This window comes from Salmo salar, chromosome 03 (genome assembly GCF_965601325.2).
Source record: "Salmo salar chromosome 03, fSalSal1, whole genome shotgun sequence".
NCBI lineage: Eukaryota > Metazoa > Chordata > Actinopteri > Salmoniformes > Salmonidae > Salmo > Salmo salar.
In genome coordinates, this window is record NC_138293.1 from 56,131,646 (window position 1) to 56,154,803 (window position 23,158).

The window sequence follows — 23,158 nt, forward strand, 5'->3', positions numbered from 1 at the left end:
GCGCGTTCTAGCATTGACTTGCCTATTAACCGTTAGGGAACACCTACTCTGAAATGTAATAACTCAATTACCCCTTGCACCCTTTCTAAACAACGCAATTTTGTAAAACTTTGGCAAAGGGTAAAGTCTACAAAACGCAGTCCACTCTGTTTTTATTTTTGGAAATAGAAAACTGTTTGGAGATCAAATGTTTCAATGATGAGAAAATTAGCAGAATGTCAGCAGAAATGGATCTCGCTCCATCTTCTCCAACAGCAGGCCAATGGGCTTCCTTTCATCGCCATATTTGGTAGTGAGTGGAAACGGCAACCGGATGCTTGACATTTATACATCAATTAAATATCTGGCTCATTGTTCGTCGGGGGACAGTAGGAGAGGAGAAAGAACGGGAGAACGGTTGTGCGACTGCTCATGCTCTCAAAATGTCGGCGCCAGGAAAAGACACATTTCCGAGGTGAGCAGGAGGAATGGAGGAGGAGAAAAGAGGAAGAAGAGGTGGAAGAGAACGAGGAAAGCCGAGGTTGGATATGAATCTGAGGAAGATGGCGATACAAATAGAGATGGGGTGTCGAAGAAGATTGGTGTCAAGTGAAAACAGAGTCGAGACCTGGAGGAGATTGGTGACAAGTGCAAACAGTGAGTTCTTGAGGTAAAATGGCAGTGAATGAGGGTGAGTTAAGTGAGGTGGAAGGTGTGGTGAAGAGCTCGGACCCCGAGCCTGGCATCAATGGACATGATAAATAAGAATCTGGTCCAGTAGGAGTGACATTTTTGGAGAAAGTGGATCCTTGCCTTTTGGTGGATCCATTTGTGGTTTCAGGGTGGGTGGGAAAGGAGTTGGGTGCAGTTGAATCAGGGAAGGTAACCTGCAGTGGACTTATATTTGTTTGTGTTTCTTCTGACCAGAGGGAGCGGGTGCTCCGTGTCACGCAACTTGGGTCAAAATCAGTTTTTTGCTTTGCTCTTGGGAACAGGGCACAAATGAAATGAAATGAGTGATTTCTGGGGTAGCGTTAAAAGTGTGAAGGTGGAGCAATAGAAGTTGAAGATTCCTGTTGTTTGTGATGCCTGCCGTTTGGTGCAAAGCAGACCCGGTGGTGAGCGTGGTGAAACAGGATTCACTGTCAGTCCTTTTGAGTTTTGAGTCAGTCTTTACCCGACAAAGTCATGTTAGGATATCCAGTACATTCGGAAAGTATTCAAACCCCTTCACTCTTTGCACATTTTCTTACGTTATATGGCTTTATTATAACATTCATTAAAAAAAATACATTCCCCTCATCAATATACACACAATAACCTATAATGACAAGGCATTCAAAAAAAACTAAAATATAATATTTACATAAGTATTTCAGACCCTTTACTCAGTACTTTGTTGAAGCACCTTTAGCAGCAATTACAGCCTCGAGTCTTCTTGGGTATGATACTACAAGCTTGGCACACCTGGGGAGTTTCTTCCATTCTTCTCTGCAGAGCCTTTCAAGCTCTATCAGGTTGGATGGGGAGCGTCGCTGCACAGATATTTTCAGGTCTCTCTAGAGATGTTCAATCGGGTTCAAGTCCGGGCTCTGGTTGGGCCACTCAAGACATTCAGAGACTTGTCCCGAAGCCACTCCTGTGTTGTCTTGGTTGTGTGCTTAAGGTCATTGTCCTGTTGGATGGTGAACCTTCACCCCAGTCTGAAGTCCTGAGCGCTCTGGAGCAGGTTTTCATCAAGGATCTCTCTGTACTTTGCTCCGTTCATCTTTCCCTTGATCCTGACTAGTCTCCCAGTCCCTACCACTGAAAAAAATCCCCACAGCATGCCACCACCATAGGGATGGTGCCAGGTTTCCTCCGGACGTGACGCTTGGCATTCAGGTCAAAGAGTTCAATCTTAGTTTCATCAGACCAGAGGATCTTGTTTCTCATGGTCTGAGAGTCCTTTCGGTGCCTTTTGGCAAATTCCAAGTGGGCTGTCATGTGGAGCTCTGTCAGAGTGACCATCGGGTTCTTGGTCACCTCCCTGACCAAGGCCCTTCTCCCCCGATTGCTCAGTTTGGCTGGGCGGCCAGCTCTAGGAAGAGTCTTGGTGGTTCCAAACATCTTCCATTTAAGAATGATGGAGGATACTGTGTTATTTGGGACCTTCAATGCTGCAGAAATGTTTTGGTACCCTTCCCCAGATCTGTGCCTCAACACAATGCTGTCTCGGAGCTCTACAGACAATTCCTTCGACTTCATGGCTTGGTTTTTGCTCTGACATGCACTGTCAACTGTGGGACCTTATATAGACATTTTTTACATTTACATTTTAGTCATTTAGCAGACGCTCTTATCCAGAGCGACTTACAGTAGTGAATGCATACATTTCATAAATATTTTTCTCTGTACTGGTCTCCCGTGGGAATCGAACCCACAACCCTGGCATTGCAAACACCATGCTCTACCAACTGAGCCACACGGGACAGGTGTGTGCCTTTCCAAATCATGTCCAATCAATCGAATGTACCACAGGTGGACTCCAATCACGTTGTAGAAACATTTCAAGGATGATCAATGGAAACAGGATGCACCTGAGCTCAATTTCGAGTCTCATCGCAAAGGGTCTGAATGCTTATGTAAATAAGGTATTTCTATTTTATTTTTTTAACCTGTTTTGGCTTGTCATTGTGGCGTATTGTGTGTAGATTGATGATGAAAAAATGTATTTACTCCATTTTAGAATAAGGGAAAGGGTGTGAATACTTTCCAAATGCACTGTATCAGTTCTCGTTAGAGCTTTTGTGCCGAATCCACTGCGCTGTTTTGGGTGCAACGTTTATCGTCAGAAAAATCTGACATTGATTGATTTATCAAGACCCCATGCTTAACAGCACAAAATAGTGCTGAAATACACGAGTGGACTATTGCTTCAATCAAATGCATTAACCATTTTCTGTACATTGAGTGTTTTGTCCTTCGTGTGATTGAATCAAATTCCTTCAATGCTTACTGACAAAAGCAATAAAAGGTTGAGAAATACACTGCAGGCTTTACTGAGGCTGACAAGCAAACTATTAGCCTACCACACAGGAAGTACCTTTGTGGACTCCATTTAAATCCCATCTGTTACAATTCCATGTTGCAGAATCGCTAATAATAATGAGGAAGGTACAAGGGCATGAATTAATGGCAAACAAGAGCATATGTCATATGCTGCAAAAACACCTATGTACTCACTACTGCTCATTAAAGCGCAATAATCCTTCGCTAGATGTAAAATAGGGTGACCAAGACTCCCTCATTGACATATTTATTATTTTAGCTTAGATTAATTCAGACTGGTTTGAGGCAGAAATGGGGTTCAGCAGACAATGTCACCTAAGTGTAATATTTTTTCTGAATGTTATGGCAGCCAGTGGAGGCTGTTGAGGGGAGGACAGCTCATAATAAATTGCTGGAATAGAGTATATGGAATGGTATCAAACACGTTTGTTTGATACAATTAAATTACAGCCATTACACTCCATTCTAGTCATTAATAGGCTATGAGCCGTCCTCCACTGATGGCAAAAGTAGCCAGTCTACTTTAGATCTATCCCATTACCCTTTGCAGGCGGAATCCGCCTATTTGATGTAAGACAATGAAGCCATAGGCAGAACTTTACTGCAATCATGACTAGGTCGGTTGGCGGAAATAAAAGTATAGGCTTTTTTTAACTTTTACAGATGAGCCCTGATTTACATAAATTACAGAAAATACACATCAATATAAATACAAAATGCAAGCAGAAAAAAACAGCCATAAAAAAACAAACATTCATCAGTAATAAGGTCCTCAATCATCAGTAATAAGGTCCTCAATCAGCTTCCTGAATTGCCCTAGAGCAAGGGGGGGCAAAGCACTTCAATCCAGCTCGTGAGACATAAAAAAAATTGGTAGTTACAGTCTTGTCCCATCACTGCAACTCCCGTACAGACTCAGGAGAGGCGAAGTTCGAGAGCCATGCATCCTCCGAAACACGACCCAGCCAAGCCGCACTGCTTCTTGACACAATGCCCACTTAACCCGGAAGCCAGATGCACCAATGTGTCGGAGGAAACACCGTACACCTGGCGACTGTGTCAGCGTGCATGCTCCCGGCCCACCACAGGAGTCGCTAGAGCGCGATGGGACAAGGAAATCTTGGCCTGCCAAACCCTCTCCTAACCCGGACGACGCTGGGCCAATTGTGCGCCGCCTCATGGGTCTCCCAGTCACAGCTGTGACACAGCCTGGGATCGAACCCGGGACTGTAGTGATGCCTCAAGCACTGCGATGCAGTGCCTTAGACCGCTGCGCCACTCGAGAGGCCCCTGCAAATTGATTTTAACAAACAATTGTTCCCCCCAAAAATGCGGCCCTCCGTTGAATTTCAAAATCCAGCCAAAAAGTTTGCCCGCCCCTGTCCTGGAGGCACCGAAACATCAAATTTAAGAACATTTTGATGTTTGTTCCACAAATAAGGTGCAAGAAACTACACTGATTTAGGCTACCTAGAAGAGACCAAAGGAATTTCCAGAGTTAGCCATCCCTGAGACTGGGTGTGGTAACTGGTATGTCTAAATTAGTATGATGTTAGGTACAGTGGAACTTTTTGTAAAAGGGCTTTATAAATCAAAACACAGCAATGTATCAACGCTCGTGACATCGAAGAGGGCCAATCAACTTCTCTGGTAAAAAAAAAACGTTGGCCTACATATGCCTATGTAAAAAATATTTGTCAAGATGCTAAAGTTGGCGAAAAAACGTATTGGTTTGAAAGCTGTAGTTTATCAGCAATACACGGATCATTGGGCAAGACTCTGTGATGACGTACGGCGTAATGAAACACGTCACGATGTGAAGCCTATGGGCATTATGCCGGGTTCAGGTGCTAGTTGGAACTAGGAAACTCTGACATTTCCGACTTAATAATTGAACGCGGGATGTGTATAACTGCAACCTAGGACATGAACGAATCTTCGTGTCAGACTCAGAGCGCACATGAAAGTCTCCCAGACAATCCTTTTGTTTGTCCTCGCATGAACTTGGCTATGTGTGGCATGCCTTGGCAGACTCGAAGATCTTCAGATAACATGAGATAACTGCATAGTCATATTCGTCTTTATGGTAAATCATTATATCTACAAAGAAATCCATATGTGTGAAAGTCGTAAATATGTTCCATTGACTTACCGCAACAGTCCTCAAAAAGCAGCCGAAGTTGTCTCAGACATTCCGCCACTGCGCGGAGTCTTGACACTGTCCATGTTATATCGAAGTATTTCATCCTACGAATACCACTACCGTTTTGACACGGGATTAGTGTGTCGTTCATTCCCGGTAAATGAGAATCATTCTCTCTCTGTTCAGTAGGCGTATGCTTTACACCACACCGCTGGCACATATTCAACTCCAACAAAGACATTTCTAGCTGTCTAATTCCATATAGGCACGCAACACAAAACAATTTGGCTAACACGCATTAAAATAGCCTACCTCAAAATGTGGTAGGCTATATTGATTAAAATCAAAAACATTCCTTCCATTTCATGCAATGTAGAACAAAATCCATTCGGAAATCAATACATTTCCCTCAGGTGTGTAATTGTCAGTTTGGATAGGCAGTGTCCTTGGCGCATCCTAGCCCAGAGTCCACTCAGCCACTATCGGTTGTCTCATATCCTCCGACTGATTTCCTCAATCTCTTTGAGAAGTAAAAACCGTGTCATAGAACAATGTTTCCAGGTCTATCAACTAGGGTTTTCCCTCCCTACGTACAGTCTTGTTCCGCTAGGCATCTTGTCCAACCGCATTCCTACTATATGTCGCAACACTCTTAGCGTCATCTCGACCCTGGTTTTAATCGTTTCCCGGATTTCGTTTAAATGTTTGATTTATAAACCACTTGAAAATAACACCTTTGGGACACAAGGCCTATCAAGGTTACATTTTCGCGGGCCATCACACTGGGAGCAGAATAACTGGTTTATAGAGCACACATGAAGCAAATTAGGCCTAGCCTAGGTCTAATCCGGATATGTCTTATTCCCATTTGGCAGGCAATGCTTTTTTAAAAATGATTTAGAAATCCTTGATTTTAGGCTTTCATTTTTAATAACTTGCTGTTATGCATGGGGATCCTATAGTTAGTTATTTTGAATTATTGGGTAAAGTTTGTTCACTGAGTTATGGCACATGTAAAAAGGAACTCTGCAATTGTTGCACAGAATAAGAAGGGGATGGCAATTTGTCACTCAACAACCCTATAATCACAGACAGATAAACTTTGATAACGTTTCAGTGGTGCAACATCTAGCCAAATAGAGAAATCTCTAATTTGACCATGTGGAGGAATAGAGACCACAATTATCGTTACTCTTTTTTTAAACAAAATATTTTATTATTTGGTATGAGGTTACAAAAACGCTGTTATGACAGACAATGTAATCTCTTAGACTACCATGACTGAATCTCAACTGAATCTTAATAGCGCACATGGCTCCTCAACCACAAAAGTGTGAGGCGTCTACTGCGGTCTCTGTGGTCGCTCCCGCCTGCGACCCTCGTATAACTCTGTGTGAAGGCAACAAGGCATTAGTCTGGAAACAGACCAGAGGTGGCAAGTGGGGGAAAGGAGTACTCCACTGCAACTCAATGGCCATGGACTGACAGGGGAGGCAGATAGGGGTGAATCCTAACATCTACTTAAGTTGAATTTTCACTTGTAGTGATGCATTGATGCTGCAATAGTCTATGTGCTGGGGGACTAGGGTTAGTCTGTTATATCTGGTGTAATTATCCTGTCTTATCTGGCATCTTGTGTGAATTGAAGTATTCTCTCTCTCCCCCCCCCCTCTCTCCCTCTCTCTCTCCCCCCCTCTCTCTCTCCCCCCCCCCTCTCTCTCCCCCCCCCCCCTCTCTCTCTCTCTCTCTCTCCTCCCCCCCTCCCGGAGGACCTGAGGCCTAGGATCATGCCTGATGACTCCTGGCTGTCCCCAGTCCACCTGGTCATGCTACTGCATAGCCAGCGGCTATGGAACCCTGACCTGTTCACTGGACGTGCTGCCTTGTCCCAGACCTACTGTTTTCGACTCTTTCTCTCTCTCTCCCGCACCTGCTGTCTCGACCTCTCAATGCTCGGCTATGAAAAGCCAACTGACACATACTCCTGAGGCACTGACCTGTTGCACCCTCTGCAACCACTATGATTATTATTTGACCCTGTTGGTCATCTATGAACGTTTGAACATCTTGAAGAACAATCTGGCCTTAAAATGGCCATGTACTCTTATAATCTCCACCCGGCACAGCCAGAAGAGGACTGGCAACCCCTCAGAGCCTGGTTCCTCTCTAGGTTTCTCCCTAGGTTCCTGCCTTTCTGGGGAGTTTTTCCTAGCCACCGTGCTTCTACATCTGCATTGCTTGCTGTTTGGGGTTTTAGGCTGGGTTTCTGTATAGCACTTTCTGACATCTGTTGATGTAAAAGGGGCTTTATAAATACATTTGATTGATTCAATTAAGAGATTAGGAAGATTTGACTTAAGTGGAAGTTAGGATTCTACCCATAGTTATTAACTTGAGATGTTGGTTTCTAAACAGATGTACTCCACTGCTATAAAGAGCACTACTGTAACTCAATGGTTAGGGTCTGACAGGGAGCCAAGTCATTCACTTTGGGAGCTGTTGCTTTTTTAATTACTACTGTTTTGGTATTAATCTCATATGTCATAGGATAGGACTTTGAGCTCCTTGGTGAGGTTTTCGTAAAACTATGGGACTCGTTTGCGAAGCGGCACACACAACTTTCAAGCATAAATCTCTAAATGATGCAAAAGATGTTAGGTCTACCTATAGTTTGAAAATGAACAAATTAAAAAGGTAATCTTAAAGCCATATCCAAAAGCATGCAGATGCTTGTCTTTTCCAGTCCTTTCAGAAAGACTGCTACAGTACACTGTTATAGTACATGCACACATGTTAATTAATTAACAATTAAAAAATGATTTATTAATTCTAGGGGTCACAAGGTCTACTCGGGTCAGTTGTGAGATTTGGCATGATGAACTAGGCTATAAGGCACTTGAGGCATGGTAGTGACCAATCAGAAACAAAGTTCCAGTTCACAGGCCAATCACTTCACTGAAATGTAATAGACAGTCCAACCAGATCACTGTTGACATACAGATCCCACCCTGTATTTAGGTCTAGTAAATGCAGCAAAAAAAGGTGAGTCCAACATATTTCTGAAATGAAAAAGTTAATGGAAGAAAAAATTTTCTAAAAGAAAGCAACCGATCCCTTTTTTAACTTGTCCTCTTTGGTTAAAAAAATGAAACAAAAACAGGTGCCCATGTACTATACATCCTGTCGCTGCAATGATGCAAAGAAACGGGGCTAAAACGTAAAAAAAAAAAGACAAAATAACCCAAGGTGGTTCTTAATCTTCAGCATTTCTCTCCATCTATCCTCCATCGCCAATCCCATCCCCTTCCTCTCCACCCATTCCCCTCTCATAGTTCGTCCCGTGTGGCTGTGCTGTCCAGAGGTGACTGGAGTACGTCAGAGTTCTGGGCCTCGCTGCTGATCTCCGCCTGCTCCTGTGTCTTCCCCGAGCGGGCTCGGTCCCAGTCCGTACGCACCTTCTCGTTGTCCCACACCACGGAGGTCTCTGTGTCGCTGATGTAGCCCGCGTCTCCTGTGTAGTGAGTGGGGAACACTAGCAGAGGCTCGGCTGAGAAGGCCTTCAGGTTTCGCTCCTCAAACTGCTCCATGTAGTCCGAGCTGGAGAGAGAGGTAAGAGAGAGACGAGATAAAGATGTCAAGAGAAACATTGAAAAGAGAAATAGGTGAAAAGGGGTGAATCTCAAGTCTTTTCTCAAGTGTCTTCTCTCCTCGCTGCCTCCTCAAACCGTGAAGGGGGGTGAAGGGAGCTTCGGAAGAGAATATCTTTCTCCTCTGATGCTCCCTTCGTTTGCTGCACTTTGAAAAGGAGGCGAGAAGACAGGACTCAAGGAATACAGGAAAATACTTTTGAGATTTACCCGAGGCGACAGAAAGACAAAGAGAGAAAGCGTGCGACAGAGAGGGGTAAACTTACACAGGGTGCTTATTGAACATGACAGGGAGGAACTCATCTACGGGTAATATCCTCTTCAACGGCTCTGCCCTCAGCAGCTTCTGGGCTCCTTGTAATGATATCATATATCCCAGCGTCCAATAGGAGTAGTCGGCCTCCACCAGGTTGTGTATATTGGGCACGGACTTCTCAGGGCGGTCCACCTGCATCCTCTTCCTGCCGATATAACTGGGAGGAAGAACAGTTAGGGAAAGAAGAAGTTGAAGCTTACACCACATGGGAAGGGTAGACAGTAAGTGCTGAGTCAGCAAGCTAGAACAGGGGTTCTTAACTCTTTTAAAAGGACTTCTAACATTACAATTAACACTTAAGAACTAACCAAATACTGTATCATGTGTCTGAGGGATCGGCCAGCGACATCCCAGGGACCAATGCCGGTCCCCGGACCAGAGGTTGAGAATCACTGACCTATAATAGAGGATATCCAGTGTGTATAGTGGATGATGTACAGTCTATGGAACACTTACATCAGGTGCCAGTCTTACCCCTGGCTCTCCACTTCAGTCATCAGAACACAACAGCAATTGAATGTATCTCTATGAGTGGAACAGTGAATGGAACACTCACATCAGGTCCCAGTCTAGACCCTGGCTCTCCACTTCACTCATCAGGTTCATCAGGCGTCGCTTGAAGAAGACCTCGAAACGCAGATCGTCCTCGATCACCAGGGAACTCTTTAGACCCCGCTCTGCGATCTGAGAGATAGCCAGAGAGAAAACAGTGACCGTCACATTCAGAGGACGCAAAGAAATGTATGTACACTCTATCTATACCTGAGAGTGGCAGTCAGAGGTGTGTTCCAAGGGTTGGGCTCAATTCAGAATGTTGGAATTGACTCCATATTCAACTCATGAGTTAAAAAAAAATATGGAATCCAAAACATACAATATACTTGCAGTGAAGCCGCTCAACAACTACACCACACCAGTCATCCAACAGACTCCCATTCAGACCGACATACATAAGTATCCAGGGTCAATGCCCTGCTCAAGGGCATGTCGACAGATCTCCCACAAGGCCAAAAACGGGGACCCGAACCCTCCAAGATCCCCCCCACAGTTCTCCAATAGCTGCCCCTCAACCATCCGGCCATTAAAATAACATCAAATTGATCAGAAATACATTGTAGACATTGTTAATGACTATTGTAGCTAGAAACAGCAGATTTTTTTGGGGAATATCTACATAGGCGCACAGAGGCCCATTATCAGCAACCATCACTCTTGTGTTCCAATGGCACGTTGTGTAAGCTAATCCAAGTTTATCATTTTAAAAGGTGAATTGATCATTAGAAAACCCCTTTGCAATTATGTTCGCACAGCTGAAAACTGTTGTTCTGATTAAAGAATAAATAAAACTGTCCTTCTTTAGACTAATTGAGTATCTGGAGCATCAGCATTTTGGGGTTTGATTACAGGCTCAAAATGCCCAGAAACAAAGAACTTTCTTCTGAACCTCGTCAGTCTATTCTAGTTCTCAGAAATGAAGGCTATTCCATGCGAGAAATTGCCAAGAAACTGAAGATCTGGTACTACTCCCTTCACAGAACAGCGCAAACTGGCTCTAACCAGAATAGAAATAGGAGTGGGAGGCCCCGGTGCACAACTGAGCAAGAGGACAAGCACATTAGAGTGTCTAGTTTGAGAAACAGACACCTCACAAGCAGCTTCATTAAATAGTACCCGCAAAACACCAGTCTCAATGTCAACAGTGAAGAGGCGACTCTGGGATGCTGGCCTTCTAGGCAGAATTCCTCTGTCCAGTGTCTGTGTTCTTTGGCCCATCTTAATATTTTCTTTTTTTGGGCCAGTCTGAGATATGGCTTTTTCTTTGTAACTCTGCCTAGAAGGCCAGCATCCCGGAGTCGCCTCTTCACTTTTGAACGCTGGTGTATATCTTCAACTATGCTGTTATGTTATGTTTAACGTACAATTTCAATCTATCTAATCAAATAGAATCCACAGATTGCGAGTTGAAGATAAATACTTTTACTAAGAGTATTGGTATATTAGTAATTGACTGACCCGGTCTCTCCAGATTCCCTAACAGTACTATTTCTAGGGTCAATTTAAAATGTTATGCCATTCCATTCCTGAACCTGAGACCAGAAACAGCACGAAGTCTTGAATCTTGCGTCGTTTTATATATCAACTCATACACCCTGTACCATGGAATCGGTACATCAAAAATCTCTTCCTAACTATTTTGAAATCTGTATGGCACAGTTGTCAACATCCTGGTCCTTAAACGAAACTGGTATAATTTCCTATTTATGCTATTTTTATTCCTCTGCCAGATTTGATCCTTTATATTACACAGACCAGTTACCTTCCTCCTCCCGCTGCCACCTGCCTCCTCCATTTTTGGGGTAATGCTGTAATCAATTGGTTGTACTCTTGAATTGAGCAGACCTTCCCGTACAATTCTGATAACTCCATGAAAAACATAACTCTACCATTCCAATTTACAATATCATTTACGAACAAAATACCATTTTCAAACATCTTTCCCATGAAAACAGGTATTTTATCAACCAGCACATTTGAGTTCAACCATAATATTTGTTCTATTTTTTCAGGGGGATGACATTGAAATTGTTGCCAGCTCTGCAATGCTTGTTTGAAAAGAGAGATACTTTCAAGAAAGTATCATTTTCAATTAATCGAAAATGAGACATGGCAATCTGCACAAAGGCAAAAAGGCCATTTTTAAACAATGGATGAGCTTTTCTTAGTAACCTACTTTAAAAGCATTTAGGGTTCAAGTAAAACTTTTGAATTAGTGAAGCTTTTAGAGAGGTTTAGTGCTTTTATATTTAATCATCTCAACACACTCAAATCATATTCATTATATAGATAGGCATGCTTTATTTTGTCTGGTTCAGCGTCCCAGTTAAAGCAAAATATATTTTGCTCATATGATTTGAAAAACGAATCATCAGGAGTAGGCAGCACCATAAGTGAGTAAACTGAGATATGACTAAGGAGTTAACCAGGGCAATTTTTCTATAAATAGACAGGTATTTACCTCTCTATGGTTTCAGGATCTTGTCTATTTTTACAAGTTTTCTATTGAAATTCCTTGTGGAGAGCTTATTTATATATTTTGTGATATGAATACCAAGATTCTGTACTTCACCGTCAGCCCATTTTATAGGTACACTGCAGGGTAATGTAAAAGTTGTATTTTTTAAAGTTCCAATACGTAACATTAAATACTTAGGTTTTAGTCCAGAGAGTCCAGAAAGGTTATCTAGATCTTCAATGAGACATTGCAGGGATTTAGCTTGCGGACTTAATACAAAACGAGTCATCGGCATACATTGACACATTTGTTTTAAGCCTTGGATTTCTAATCCTCTAATGTTGTTATTAGATTGGATTTTAATAGCTATCATTTCGATTGCCATAACGAATAGATATGGTGACAGCGGACACCCTTGTTTAACTTCTCTTGACAATTAAAAACTCTGAGAAGTAGCAGTTATTTACTATTTTACACCTGGGGTTGCTATACATTACTTTTACCCATTTTATAAGAGTCACCAAAATTGAAAAAATCCAGTCATTTGTAAATAAAATCCAGTCTTACTTTATCAAATGCCTTTTCAAACTTTGCTATAAATACCAGGCCTGGCTTCTTGGATGTTTCATGATGTTCTATTATTTCTAGTAGTTGTCGTATATTATCTCCAATGTATCGTTCATGTAAAAAACCTGTCTGATCAGGATGAACAATACCTGGTAAACCCTTTTTAATTCTGAGTGCTATGCATTTCACTAGTATTTTTGCATCACAACATTGAAGTGTAAGGGGCCTCCAGTTTTTTTAGATAGACTGGTGATGATAGTTTGTAGAGTGATTTCCTTTACGGTCCATTGAGGTACTTAACACTGTGTTATAGTCTCCCACCATAATGATTTGATCATTTGTTGATGTAAGTTCAATAAATTGATATACATTTTTTCGAAGAAGTATGGATCATCCTTATTCGTACCATATAGATTAATGAGCCAAATCTGTTTTTCATCCACTTTCATATTCAAAAATATCCACCAGCCTTGCAAATCACTCCTGACTATTTGCACATTCAGATAGACATTTTTGTTAATTAATATCATCACACCTTTTGAGTTCCTTTGTCCATGACAGAAAATTATTTCACCACCCCATTCCTTTTTCCAAGCAACTTCATCTAAGGACGTAGAGTGAGTTTCTTGTAAACAGTATATGTTATATTCCTTTTCTTTCAACCATGTAAAGACTGATCTTTTTTATAATCTGCTAAACCGTTACAATTATAACTGGCTATATTTATTTCACCCCTTACCATAACTAGATACTATTCTGTCAAAATTTACCATAATTAGTGATTGTAAAGTTACTGCTATCAGAGGTATTATGACGGTCAAAATTAGAGCTTTCAAATGTCTGATATTTAGAATTCAAGAAATGGGTTCTAGCAATATTTGTTTTATTCTGTTGCCTGTTTGCCTGTGAGCCAATGCCACAGATGTTACAAAAATTTAGATAAGATATTATGTGTGTAGTAAATCTGACTAGGTTGATGTGTATGATATTGGATGTGATTTAGTGAGTGTGTACGATGTCTGTATAAGAGTAAGACTATAATGTGTGATGTCCAAATAAATAATAACCCTGCCAATTTGCATGGTTGAGTGTCTATGTGTGTAACATGTAGTGTGTATAGCCTTAATATTCATGATGATAATTGTAATCCATATCGTATCACCATCATAGTTGCATCATAATTACCTTTAACATCATTGAAAAACACATCCCAGCATGAGTTGAACAGGATGTTGAATTTGAGTGAAGTATAATTTAATTCAAAGAAATCATAGAACATGAGAGTTTCAGTGAATCTGACAGGTCACACTTCCAGATACCAAAGACTATATGACTAGAATATCCAATGATATTTCCACCAACCATTTCATTTCTTTGGCTTCTTTTTGAAGGCCTCAGGGTCAACTTGAGGGTTAAACTAATACATTCTGGGAAATATTGTATTTTCCCCAAATTGAACAAAGTTTCAGTTAATGAAATATAACTTATTCGCATACAGGCCAATGTTCTTTTTCAATGTTATTTTGATACAGGTTTTGTTTGCCTTGGCCATTCATTTTAAGCGTTTATCACGACATGTTTTATGTGCAAGATGTACTGTAGAATAGAAGAGGATTTTGAATTTCATTGAATTCAATTCTATTTCCTTTCATTCAAATTTGAATTGCAATTCTGTATCTGGTTTACTACTTCAATTCAAATTCAATTCAAGTCAATTTCAATTCAAGAATTTGAGGCATTCTCAATAATATGATGAATTGAGCCCAACCCTAATGTATTCATTAGGAGAGCACACTGAAGTAAAACTTTTTTGTTAATCTGTGTTCTTATTGGACAAGTTCAGGTACTACCCTCCCTGTTTCACACCGTTTCTAAAAATGTTCTCCCCACTGAACACTACCCTGGCCTGCAGCTGCAGGGCTCACCTCTTTCCAGATGTTGTAGTGTGAGAGGAAGCAGCCCAGCTCTCCCTTAGTGAGGGGCCTGCCGTGATACGGATCACTGTAGCCTGGTAGCATGTGGATCCCCAGGGCATTGATCTCACTGATGTTCATCGCTCTGAGGGGGAGAGAGGGAGGGGCAGGAGAGGGGGGGGTGAGAGAGAAAGGTTCAGAGATAAAGAGAGACACAAATAGAGATGGAGAGAGAAATAACAGGGTCATTTTGAGCACTTGAAGACTTAGCGACATGACATTGTAAACAGTGAGGCAACTTCTGCTGTGTGCGATGATGTCCCATCACTGAGTCTACCTTTAAATGGTACATGAAGTGTATGACGTGCAGAGAGAGGAGCGCCTTCAAAAAGGGGTCAACTTACTTGCCGTCTACCGCTTGAATGACCTTGCAGGCAATCTCTTGCTCGTACAGAGTCCTCAGCATGCGATCCCGCCGGTCTGTCCGTTTCTTTAGGTTGATCATGAACACCTGCACACATGCAATACATGGGCCTTAGTGTATGGTAGTGAGTCAATACATGCAATACCACATGTCACCCACAGAGGGAGACATTTAGAGCTGAAGGGTGCAAAAGAGACATTCTGAATTCTAGTGATAAATGCTAAAAAGACAGCTACCCTTAAACACTCGGAAACAATTGGATAGGTGTATGAAATGTGGTGACAATTCAACCGAGCCTACCAGAAGACATGGTGAAGCAATTGCCTTATGGCTTAATGCCATTAGATCCTTACACATCTTCAGGAGTGCCTATGTCAGAGGTGTCAAACTCATTCCATGGAGGGCCGAGTGTCTGCTGGTTTTTCACATTTACTTTCGACTGTGTCCAATGAAGAGCTAGACAACCACGCAAGGGGCGTTCTTAACTAATCAGTGACCTTAATTGATCAGTCAAGTACAAGGGAGGAGTGAAAACCTGCAGACACGCAACCTCCATAGAAAGAGTTTGACAATAGGGGGTAGGGGTCAATAAGGAACTCAGAAACCATATTCTGAGCTGGCTCATATCCCACCTCATCAAAGCCCAGTTTATCTTGTATCTTTATGGGGGCCGGGATGTACTCAGAGGGCAGCACATGAGGGTTCCGCACTAACGTGAGAAAGGAGAAAAATTATAGGAATGTTAAACAACTCACATGCCGACCAGTAACATTAGTTAGAGAAGAACGAAAAGCTCTAACTTCCAGCTGTGTTCCGATATCCACACTGGCCTACCACTTAGAATGAGGCAATGTATTGAGCATCAAAAATAGGTCATTTCAACCAGTTTTGCCCGTTTGGATGCTAGTATGGACATTAGAGCCGACTACCTTTTGACCTGTGACAATATGACATAACACTCACCATTGACCTCCAACAAGGAATGTAAGAAGCTCTCCGCTTCGTCTGTCAGGGAGTTGTGGGCTCGCAGTGGCACGGGGAAATACCCATAAGTCTCTCTGTTACATAGGAACATCTGCACATCTGTGGAAGACGGAGGAAGAGTAGTGTTGAGGGAGAAGAGACGTTTGTTATTAACGACAAGGTTACTACAAACAGTTACACGTTGCTTTGCGATGGCTATTCACACTACAAGTCTCACTGTAGATGAGGTTCTTTGTGTCACGCCTCAAAATAGCATCCTTCAAAATATGACACTATGTATTTATGCAAAAGTATAATTAAGATATCTTACACAAAGCATACGCTATGTCTATGGATAGAATTAGAAAAAACAGACTCTGGAAACTCACCACTGTCTGTTAAACCCCCAGGAATTAAAAATAAATAAATAATAAAAAAAAAACACGTGCAGAACGTGATTTCTGATCCTTAGATTTGAGAAAGAAGTCCCCTGAGGGGCAGGACGGGGGTGGGGCAGGGGTGAAATCTACGTAGTCATAGCCTCAGCCTATTCACAAAGCGCCTCGGGAAGCGGACAGCTGATCTAGTATCAGGTCCTCCCTGTCCATATAGTCTTATTCATTACTGTTGTGGAAAACTCGGATCTAAAAGGTAGGCCTACCTGCCCTGTGAACACAATAACAGTAGTAGTCCTATCTGCCCTGTGAACACAATAACAGTAGTAAGCCTTTCTGCCATGTGAACAGAATAACCACAGTAAGACTACCTGCCATGTGACCAGAATAACAGCAGTAGGCCTACCTGCCCTATGAACAGAATAACAGTAGTAGGTCTACCTGCCCTATGAACAGAATAACAGCAGTAGGCCTACCTGCCATGTAAAACAGAATAACCACAGTAATCCCACCTGCCATGTGAGCGTAGAGGTCAAACACAGTGAAGTGTACCAAATCATTATCATGCTGTATTGCATGTGAAAGCTACTAAGCAGGATAAAAGAGAGAGAACACGTTAACAGTACCTGCCATGCGAGCGGAGAAGGCGAAGACAATGATGTCATCGAAGGCCCAGCTGTAGTCTGGGTGAGGGGGGTGGAAGGCCAGCTGGCGTGACGCCTCCTTCCTCAAGTCAATCAGGAAGGTGGAGTGCACCATGGGAACCGCGAAGCATCCTTTACGCACCTGCTTTCTCATAGGGATGTAGGCCGGGGTGCGCTTATAGTAACCCTGGAGGAGGACGAGGGAGAACAGTTCAGAATACGATGAGCACTTCTAAGCGCTTCAATCAAGGTTATTGTGCTCTCACTTTAATGCATGATCGCATGCAAAGTATGTGGAGAGGACACGACCGCACGCCTGCACACAAGCACACACACCCACCCACACACATAGTAGCATACCTGGGAGGTCATGCCACACCAGAAGTTGGAGTAGGCTGCACGGGACTCTAACATGGGAGCTACGATGGTCTTCTTCTCCTTGATGAGCTTCCACAGTACATTAGGATTGGTCAAAAGGTTATCACAGTCCGCCACCTAGACAGGGGAGAGTGGAAGAGGGTGTGAGTGTGTGTGTGAGAGTGTGATAGAAGAGGGAGAGGGAACAGTGGGACACTTAATCCACTTCACGCTTTAAACATCACTCTGCAATGTCAACCCTCTCTAGAGACACTTTGAACAATGGATGTCATTGTAGCCTAAGTCCAGCCACCAGAATCAGTGTTAGAATGAAGAGGCAGTATTGGCCACAGACCTGGGTTCAAATAGTATTTGTTATCATTCATAAACTTTAGCTGCTCTATTTTAACCCAGCTTTAATTGCACAACATTACTGAAGACAAAAGGCACATTTCAAGAACAAAAATTCCTCATCTGTCCTTTCACTCCGTCCCAAAATTATACCCCTGCGAGTCCTGGACAACGTGTTCATGCTTTGGGGTGCAAGAATAGAACTCAAAGCTGTCATATTTAAGATTTAGCCAGATTTGTTACAGAATGGTACATAGTAACACCAAGCCAGATGAATTGGTTTCCTCTAAACCAGAAGTGAGACAGGAAAACATGACTCCTGCTGTTCTCTTACTGCGTTATTGTTCTTGTAAGGAGAACTCTGCGCCTCCGTAAAATTGGGCGGGTCGTTGTGGAGAAAGACTTGACAGCGTCTCAAATGGCACCCTATACCCTACATATTGGCCCTGGTCAAAAGCAGTGCACTCTGCGTCCCAAATGGCACCCTATTGCCTACACACTATGTAGGGAATAGGGTGCCGTTCGGGACACACCCGGTTTATCTGTAAAATAGGGTGGGGTCGTCATGGAGACTGGAGAAAGATGTACCATGAAGTAGTCTGCCCACATGTTTCTTGCGGAGTCCAGTGCTGCCTGCCGTAACTTCATCACGTGTGCATAGCGGAGGTTGGTCCACTGCTTCGGGCTGTCTGCATCCTGGTACTCTCTGAGTGACAAACATAAACAAACAGGACATTCAGTACATCCTCTCTGGGAACAATTTACAGCAAGGTGCCTCTCCGTAACACTTTACATTAAGGTGCCTCTCGGTGACACTTTACATTAAGGTGCCTGTCCGTAACACTTTACATTAAGGTGCGTCTCGGTGACACTTTACATTAAGGTGCCTCTCGGTGACACTTTACATTAAGGTGCCTGTCCATAACACTTTACATTAAGGTGCGTCTCGGTGACACTTTACATTAAGGTGCCTGTCCGTAACACTTTACATTAAGGTGCGTCTCGGTGACACTTTACATTAAGGTGCCTGTCCGTAACACTTTACATTAAGGTGCCTTTCTGTAACATTTTACATTCAGGCACCTCTCCGTAACACTTTACATTAAGGTTCCTTTCTGTAACATTTTACATTCAGGCACCTCTCCGTAACACTTTACATTAAGGTGCCTTTCTGTGACATTTTACATTCAGGCACCTCTCCGTAACACTTTACATTAAGGTGCCTTTCTGTAACATTTTACATTCAGGTGCCTCTCCGTAACACTTTACATTAAGGTTCCTTTCTGTGACATTTTACATTCAGGCGCCTCTCCGTAACACTTTACATTAAGGTTCCTTTCTGTAACATTTTACATTCAGGCACCTCTCCGTAACACTTTACATTAAAGGGGCAATCAGCAGTTGCTACATACATTTTGGGACTTCTAAATGAATTAATGATATGTAGGATTCCCCATCGATTCTTGAAGAATATAGGCTAATTTATAAATTCTTCATGAGCTTAGTTCAACTGCTGTACCCCATCAGAAGCCAAAATAAGCTTGTTTTACTCCAATGTTTATAAACAAAGTAAATGTAAACAAACACTATATAGTCTCACGACATGGTTAAAACTATAATGCTGATATAATGGATGGTCAGTCCTTCGCTGTCTATGAATTTGAGTAGTTATATTCCTCTAGCCCCATCCCTCAGCTTTATACCGAAATAGAGGCAGGGAGGACGCTTTATTATTGTTTCTACTGCCGATTGCCACTTTAAGGTGCCTCTCCGGTGATACTTTACATTAAGGTGCCTCTCCGGTGACATTTTACATTAAGGTGCCTCTCCGGTGACATTTTACATTAAGGTGCCTCTCCGTAACTCTTTACATTAAGGTGCCTCTCCGGTGGCACTTTACATTAAGGTGCCTTACAAATGTAATGTAAAAGTGTTACCTCTCCTGTATAAATAAGACAGATAGATACAGAAACACACACAGTTTATAAAGTGAACATGAGAGGAACTCACGTGGGCTCCTCCTGCGGCCTCCACTCCACATAGTGGTAGAGTTTTTGGACCTTGACGAGCCAGTCACGCAGGATGGCTGTAGTGTTGTCCACATTGTGGTCCGTCGCTACCCTGTACAACGCAGAGAGAGAGGCACATTATTCTTTTTTTCCTTTTCTGGTCAACAGCGTAAGGGTAATAAGCACATAGACACACACACACACAGACGTGGCATTGGCATTGGAAGTATAGGAGATGTGGCATTGGAAGTAGACCTGAGTAAAGTAGAGACAGTGAATGTGAAAGAGCATATCAGGGCTCAGATGACAGTACTTCAGTGTTCACTTCATCGTGGCCTATTGTCAGGAGCCGTGGGATACTGACTCCAGCATTGGATTCCATACAAGCGTGCGCACTAGCACTCAGCGTGCACAGAGAGCAGCGTGAGAAGCGACGCCGTCATCAAGTCATCCAAAAAAAAAACATGTCAGACATTGGATGAATATAAAATGTAATATCTTCGCCTGTGAGTGATGAAAAACAATTGGCCTCAGTGACAATTATTTGAATAAGTCAATGGATGTTTTGTGCACAAAGGCGATGACTAAAGTGTCTTATTAAGAATGTTCTAATCTGACTTCTCTATGTGGTAGTGTGTTGAAATCGTCTTTTTGGGCCGGGGCATCAGTTGAACTGTGGTACCGATGCAAAACTGTAGGAGCAGTCAAAACCGTGCTTCTAGATCAGAACCCTGAAGTTAACACAGGTTTAGGAGACATTATACGTTTTGCATTTTCTCATACCCTTTGTCCAATAAACATGGTGCTAAGATATCTGATAGGAGCTAATAGCAAATGTGGCTAGCTAGCTACATGCACTATTTTCGGCAACGAGCCATCTGACTTGCTGAGTAACGTTAGCTATTTACAGGTTTGCTGATCTGACCAGCTGCAATCATATCCGTATATTGACTTGCATCGTTTTTCCTGCCTTCGCTCTGCTTGTTAGATATTATGCACATTTATGGCTTGGTAGCAAAATGTCATCGCAATAAACAGCACCAAGTGATACACTACATCAATTCAAATTTTGGTCACATACACGTGTTTAGCAGATGTTATTGCGGGTTAGCAAAATGCTTGTGCTTTTAGCTCCGACAGTGCAGTATATCTAACAAGTAATATCTAAGTTTCACAACAAATGTTCAAAAACATGTAAGTAAGTAACTAAGTAAGGAATGGATTAAATATATATATATATATATATATATATATATATATATATACTGCTCAAAAAAATAAAGGGAACACTTAAACAACACAATGTAACTCCAAGTCAAATCACACTTCTGTGAAATCAAACTATCCACTTAGGAAGCAACACTGATTGACAATAAATTTCACATGCTGTTGTGCAAATGGAATAGACAACAGGTGGAAATTATAGGCAATTAGCAAGACACCCCCAATGAAGGAGTGGTTCTGCAGGTGGGGACCACAGACCGCTTCTCAGCTCCTATGCTTCCTGGCTGATGTTTTGGTCACTTTTGAATGCTGGCAGTGCTTTCACTCTAATGGTAGCATGAGACGGAGTCTACAACCCACACAAGTGGCTCAGGTAGTGCAGCTCATCCAGGATGGCACATCAATGTGAGCTGTGGCAAGAAGGTTTGCTGTGTCTGTCAGCGTAGTGTCCAGAGCATGGAGGCGCTACCAGGAGACAGGCCAGTACATCAGGAGACGTGGAGGAGGCCGTAGGAGGGCAACAACCCAGCTGCAGGACCGCTACCTCCGCCTTTGTGCAAGGAGGAGCAGGAGAAGCACTGCCAGAGCCCTGCAAAATGACCTCCAGCAGGCCACAAATGTGCATGTGTCTGCTCAAACGGTCAGAAACAGACTCCATGAGGGTGGTATGAGGGCCCGACGTCCACAGGTGGGGGTTGTGCTTACAGCCCAACACCGTGCAGGACGTTTGGCATTTGCCAGAGAACACCAAGATTGGCAAATTCGCCACTGGCGCCTTGTGCTCTACACAGATGAAAGCAGGTTCACACTGAGCACGTGACAGACGTGACAGAGTCTGGAGACGCCGTGGAGAACGTTCTGCTGCCTGCAACATCCTCCAGCATGACCGGTTTGGCGGTGGGTCAGTCATGGTGTGGGGTGGCATTTCTTTGGGGGGCCGCACAGCCCTCCATGTGCTCGCCAGAGGTAGCCTGACTGCCATTAGGTACCGAGATGAGATCCTCAGACCCCTTGTGAGACCATATGCTGGTGCGGTTGGCCCTGGGTTCCTCCTATTGCAAGACAATGCTAGACCTCACGTGGCTGGAGTGTGTCAGCAGTTCCTGCAAGAGGAAGGCATTGATGCTATGGACTGGCCCGCCCGTTCCCCAGACCTGAATCCAATTGAGCCCATCTGGGACATCATGTCTCGCTCCATCCACCAACGCCACGTTGCACCAGACTGTCCAGGAGTTGCCGGATGCTTTAGTCCAGGTCTGGGAGGAGATCCCTCAGGAGACCATCCGCCACCTCATCATGAGCATGCCCAGGCGTTGTAGGGAGGTCATACAGGCACGTGGAGGCCACACACACTACTGAGCCTCATTTTGACTTGTTTTAAGGACATTACATCAAAGTTGGATCAGCCTGTAGTGTGGTTTTCCACTTTAATTTTGAGTGTGACTCCAAATCCAGACCTCCATGGGTTGATAAATTGGATTTCCATTGATTATTTTTGTGCAATTTTGTTGTCAGCACATTCAACTATGTAAAGAAAAAAGTATTTAATAAGATTATTTATTTCATACAGATCTAGGATGTGTTGTTTAAGTGTTCCCTTTATTTTTTTGAGCAGTATATATATACATATATGTGTGTGTGTGTCAGAGCGGCATTGGACTAAGATACAGTGGCATAGTGTATACATATGAGATGAGTGATGCAATATTTACACATAATTAAAGTGACTAAGATACTGTAGAATAGTATAGAGTACAGTTTATACATATGAGATGAGTAATGCAAGATACGGAGACATTATTAAAGTGGCTAGTGTTTCATTTCCTTAAAGTGGCCAGTGATTCCTAATCTATGTCTATAGGCAGCCCCATCAGGCAGCCACCTGATGTGCTAGTGATGGCTGTTTAGCGGTCTGATGGCCTTGAGATAGAAGCTGTTATTTATTTAGCCTCCTGAGGTTAGAGGCGCTGTTGCGCCTTCTTCACCACACTGTCTGTGTGGGTGGACCGTTTCAGTTTGTCAGTGATGTATACGCCAAGGAATTTGAAGCTTTCCACCTTCTCCACTGCTGTCCTATCGATGTGGATAGGGGGGTGCTCCCTCTGCTGTTTCCTGAAGTCCACGATCATCTCCTTAGTTTTGTTGACATTGAGTGAGAGGTT

General features: G+C 42.9%; 2 protein-coding genes and 1 long non-coding RNA gene across 4 annotated transcripts in view; 1 reads left to right on the forward strand and 2 right to left on the reverse strand.

Moving 5' to 3' along the window:
- LOC106600913 (GEM-interacting protein) overlaps nt 1-6,006 on the reverse strand; it is a 50,356-nt gene extending 44,350 nt beyond the window's left edge. Inside the window, exon 1 of one of the 2 annotated variants that reach the window (XM_014192687.3) lies at nt 5,183-6,006. In XM_014192687.3, coding sequence (XP_014048162.3) covers nt 5,183-5,414 — 232 coding nt within the window. In that variant the 5' untranslated portion in view covers nt 5,415-6,006. The remainder of the gene's footprint in view (nt 1-5,182) is intronic. The other variant, XM_014192690.3, reaches the window with a different exon arrangement.
- On the forward strand, nt 1-13,809 carry LOC145877587 (uncharacterized). The gene is made up of 2 exons (XR_014391925.1): nt 1-636; nt 6,943-13,809. It is a non-coding gene; the product is annotated as an uncharacterized LOC145877587 (long non-coding RNA).
- Nucleotides 7,975-23,158, reverse strand: part of LOC106600909 (procollagen galactosyltransferase 1) — a 26,960-nt gene continuing 11,776 nt past the window's right edge. Inside the window, exons 2-12 of the mRNA XM_014192676.3 lie at nt 19,774-19,884; nt 18,352-18,469; nt 17,416-17,550; nt 17,038-17,242; nt 16,017-16,136; nt 15,686-15,762; nt 15,034-15,140; nt 14,642-14,774; nt 9,693-9,820; nt 9,087-9,293; nt 7,975-8,770 (exon numbers count right to left, since the gene is read on the reverse strand). Coding sequence (XP_014048151.1) covers nt 8,500-8,770; nt 9,087-9,293; nt 9,693-9,820; nt 14,642-14,774; nt 15,034-15,140; nt 15,686-15,762; nt 16,017-16,136; nt 17,038-17,242; nt 17,416-17,550; nt 18,352-18,469; nt 19,774-19,884 — 1,612 coding nt within the window. The 3' untranslated portion in view covers nt 7,975-8,499. The remainder of the gene's footprint in view (nt 8,771-9,086; nt 9,294-9,692; nt 9,821-14,641; nt 14,775-15,033; nt 15,141-15,685; nt 15,763-16,016; nt 16,137-17,037; nt 17,243-17,415; nt 17,551-18,351; nt 18,470-19,773; nt 19,885-23,158) is intronic.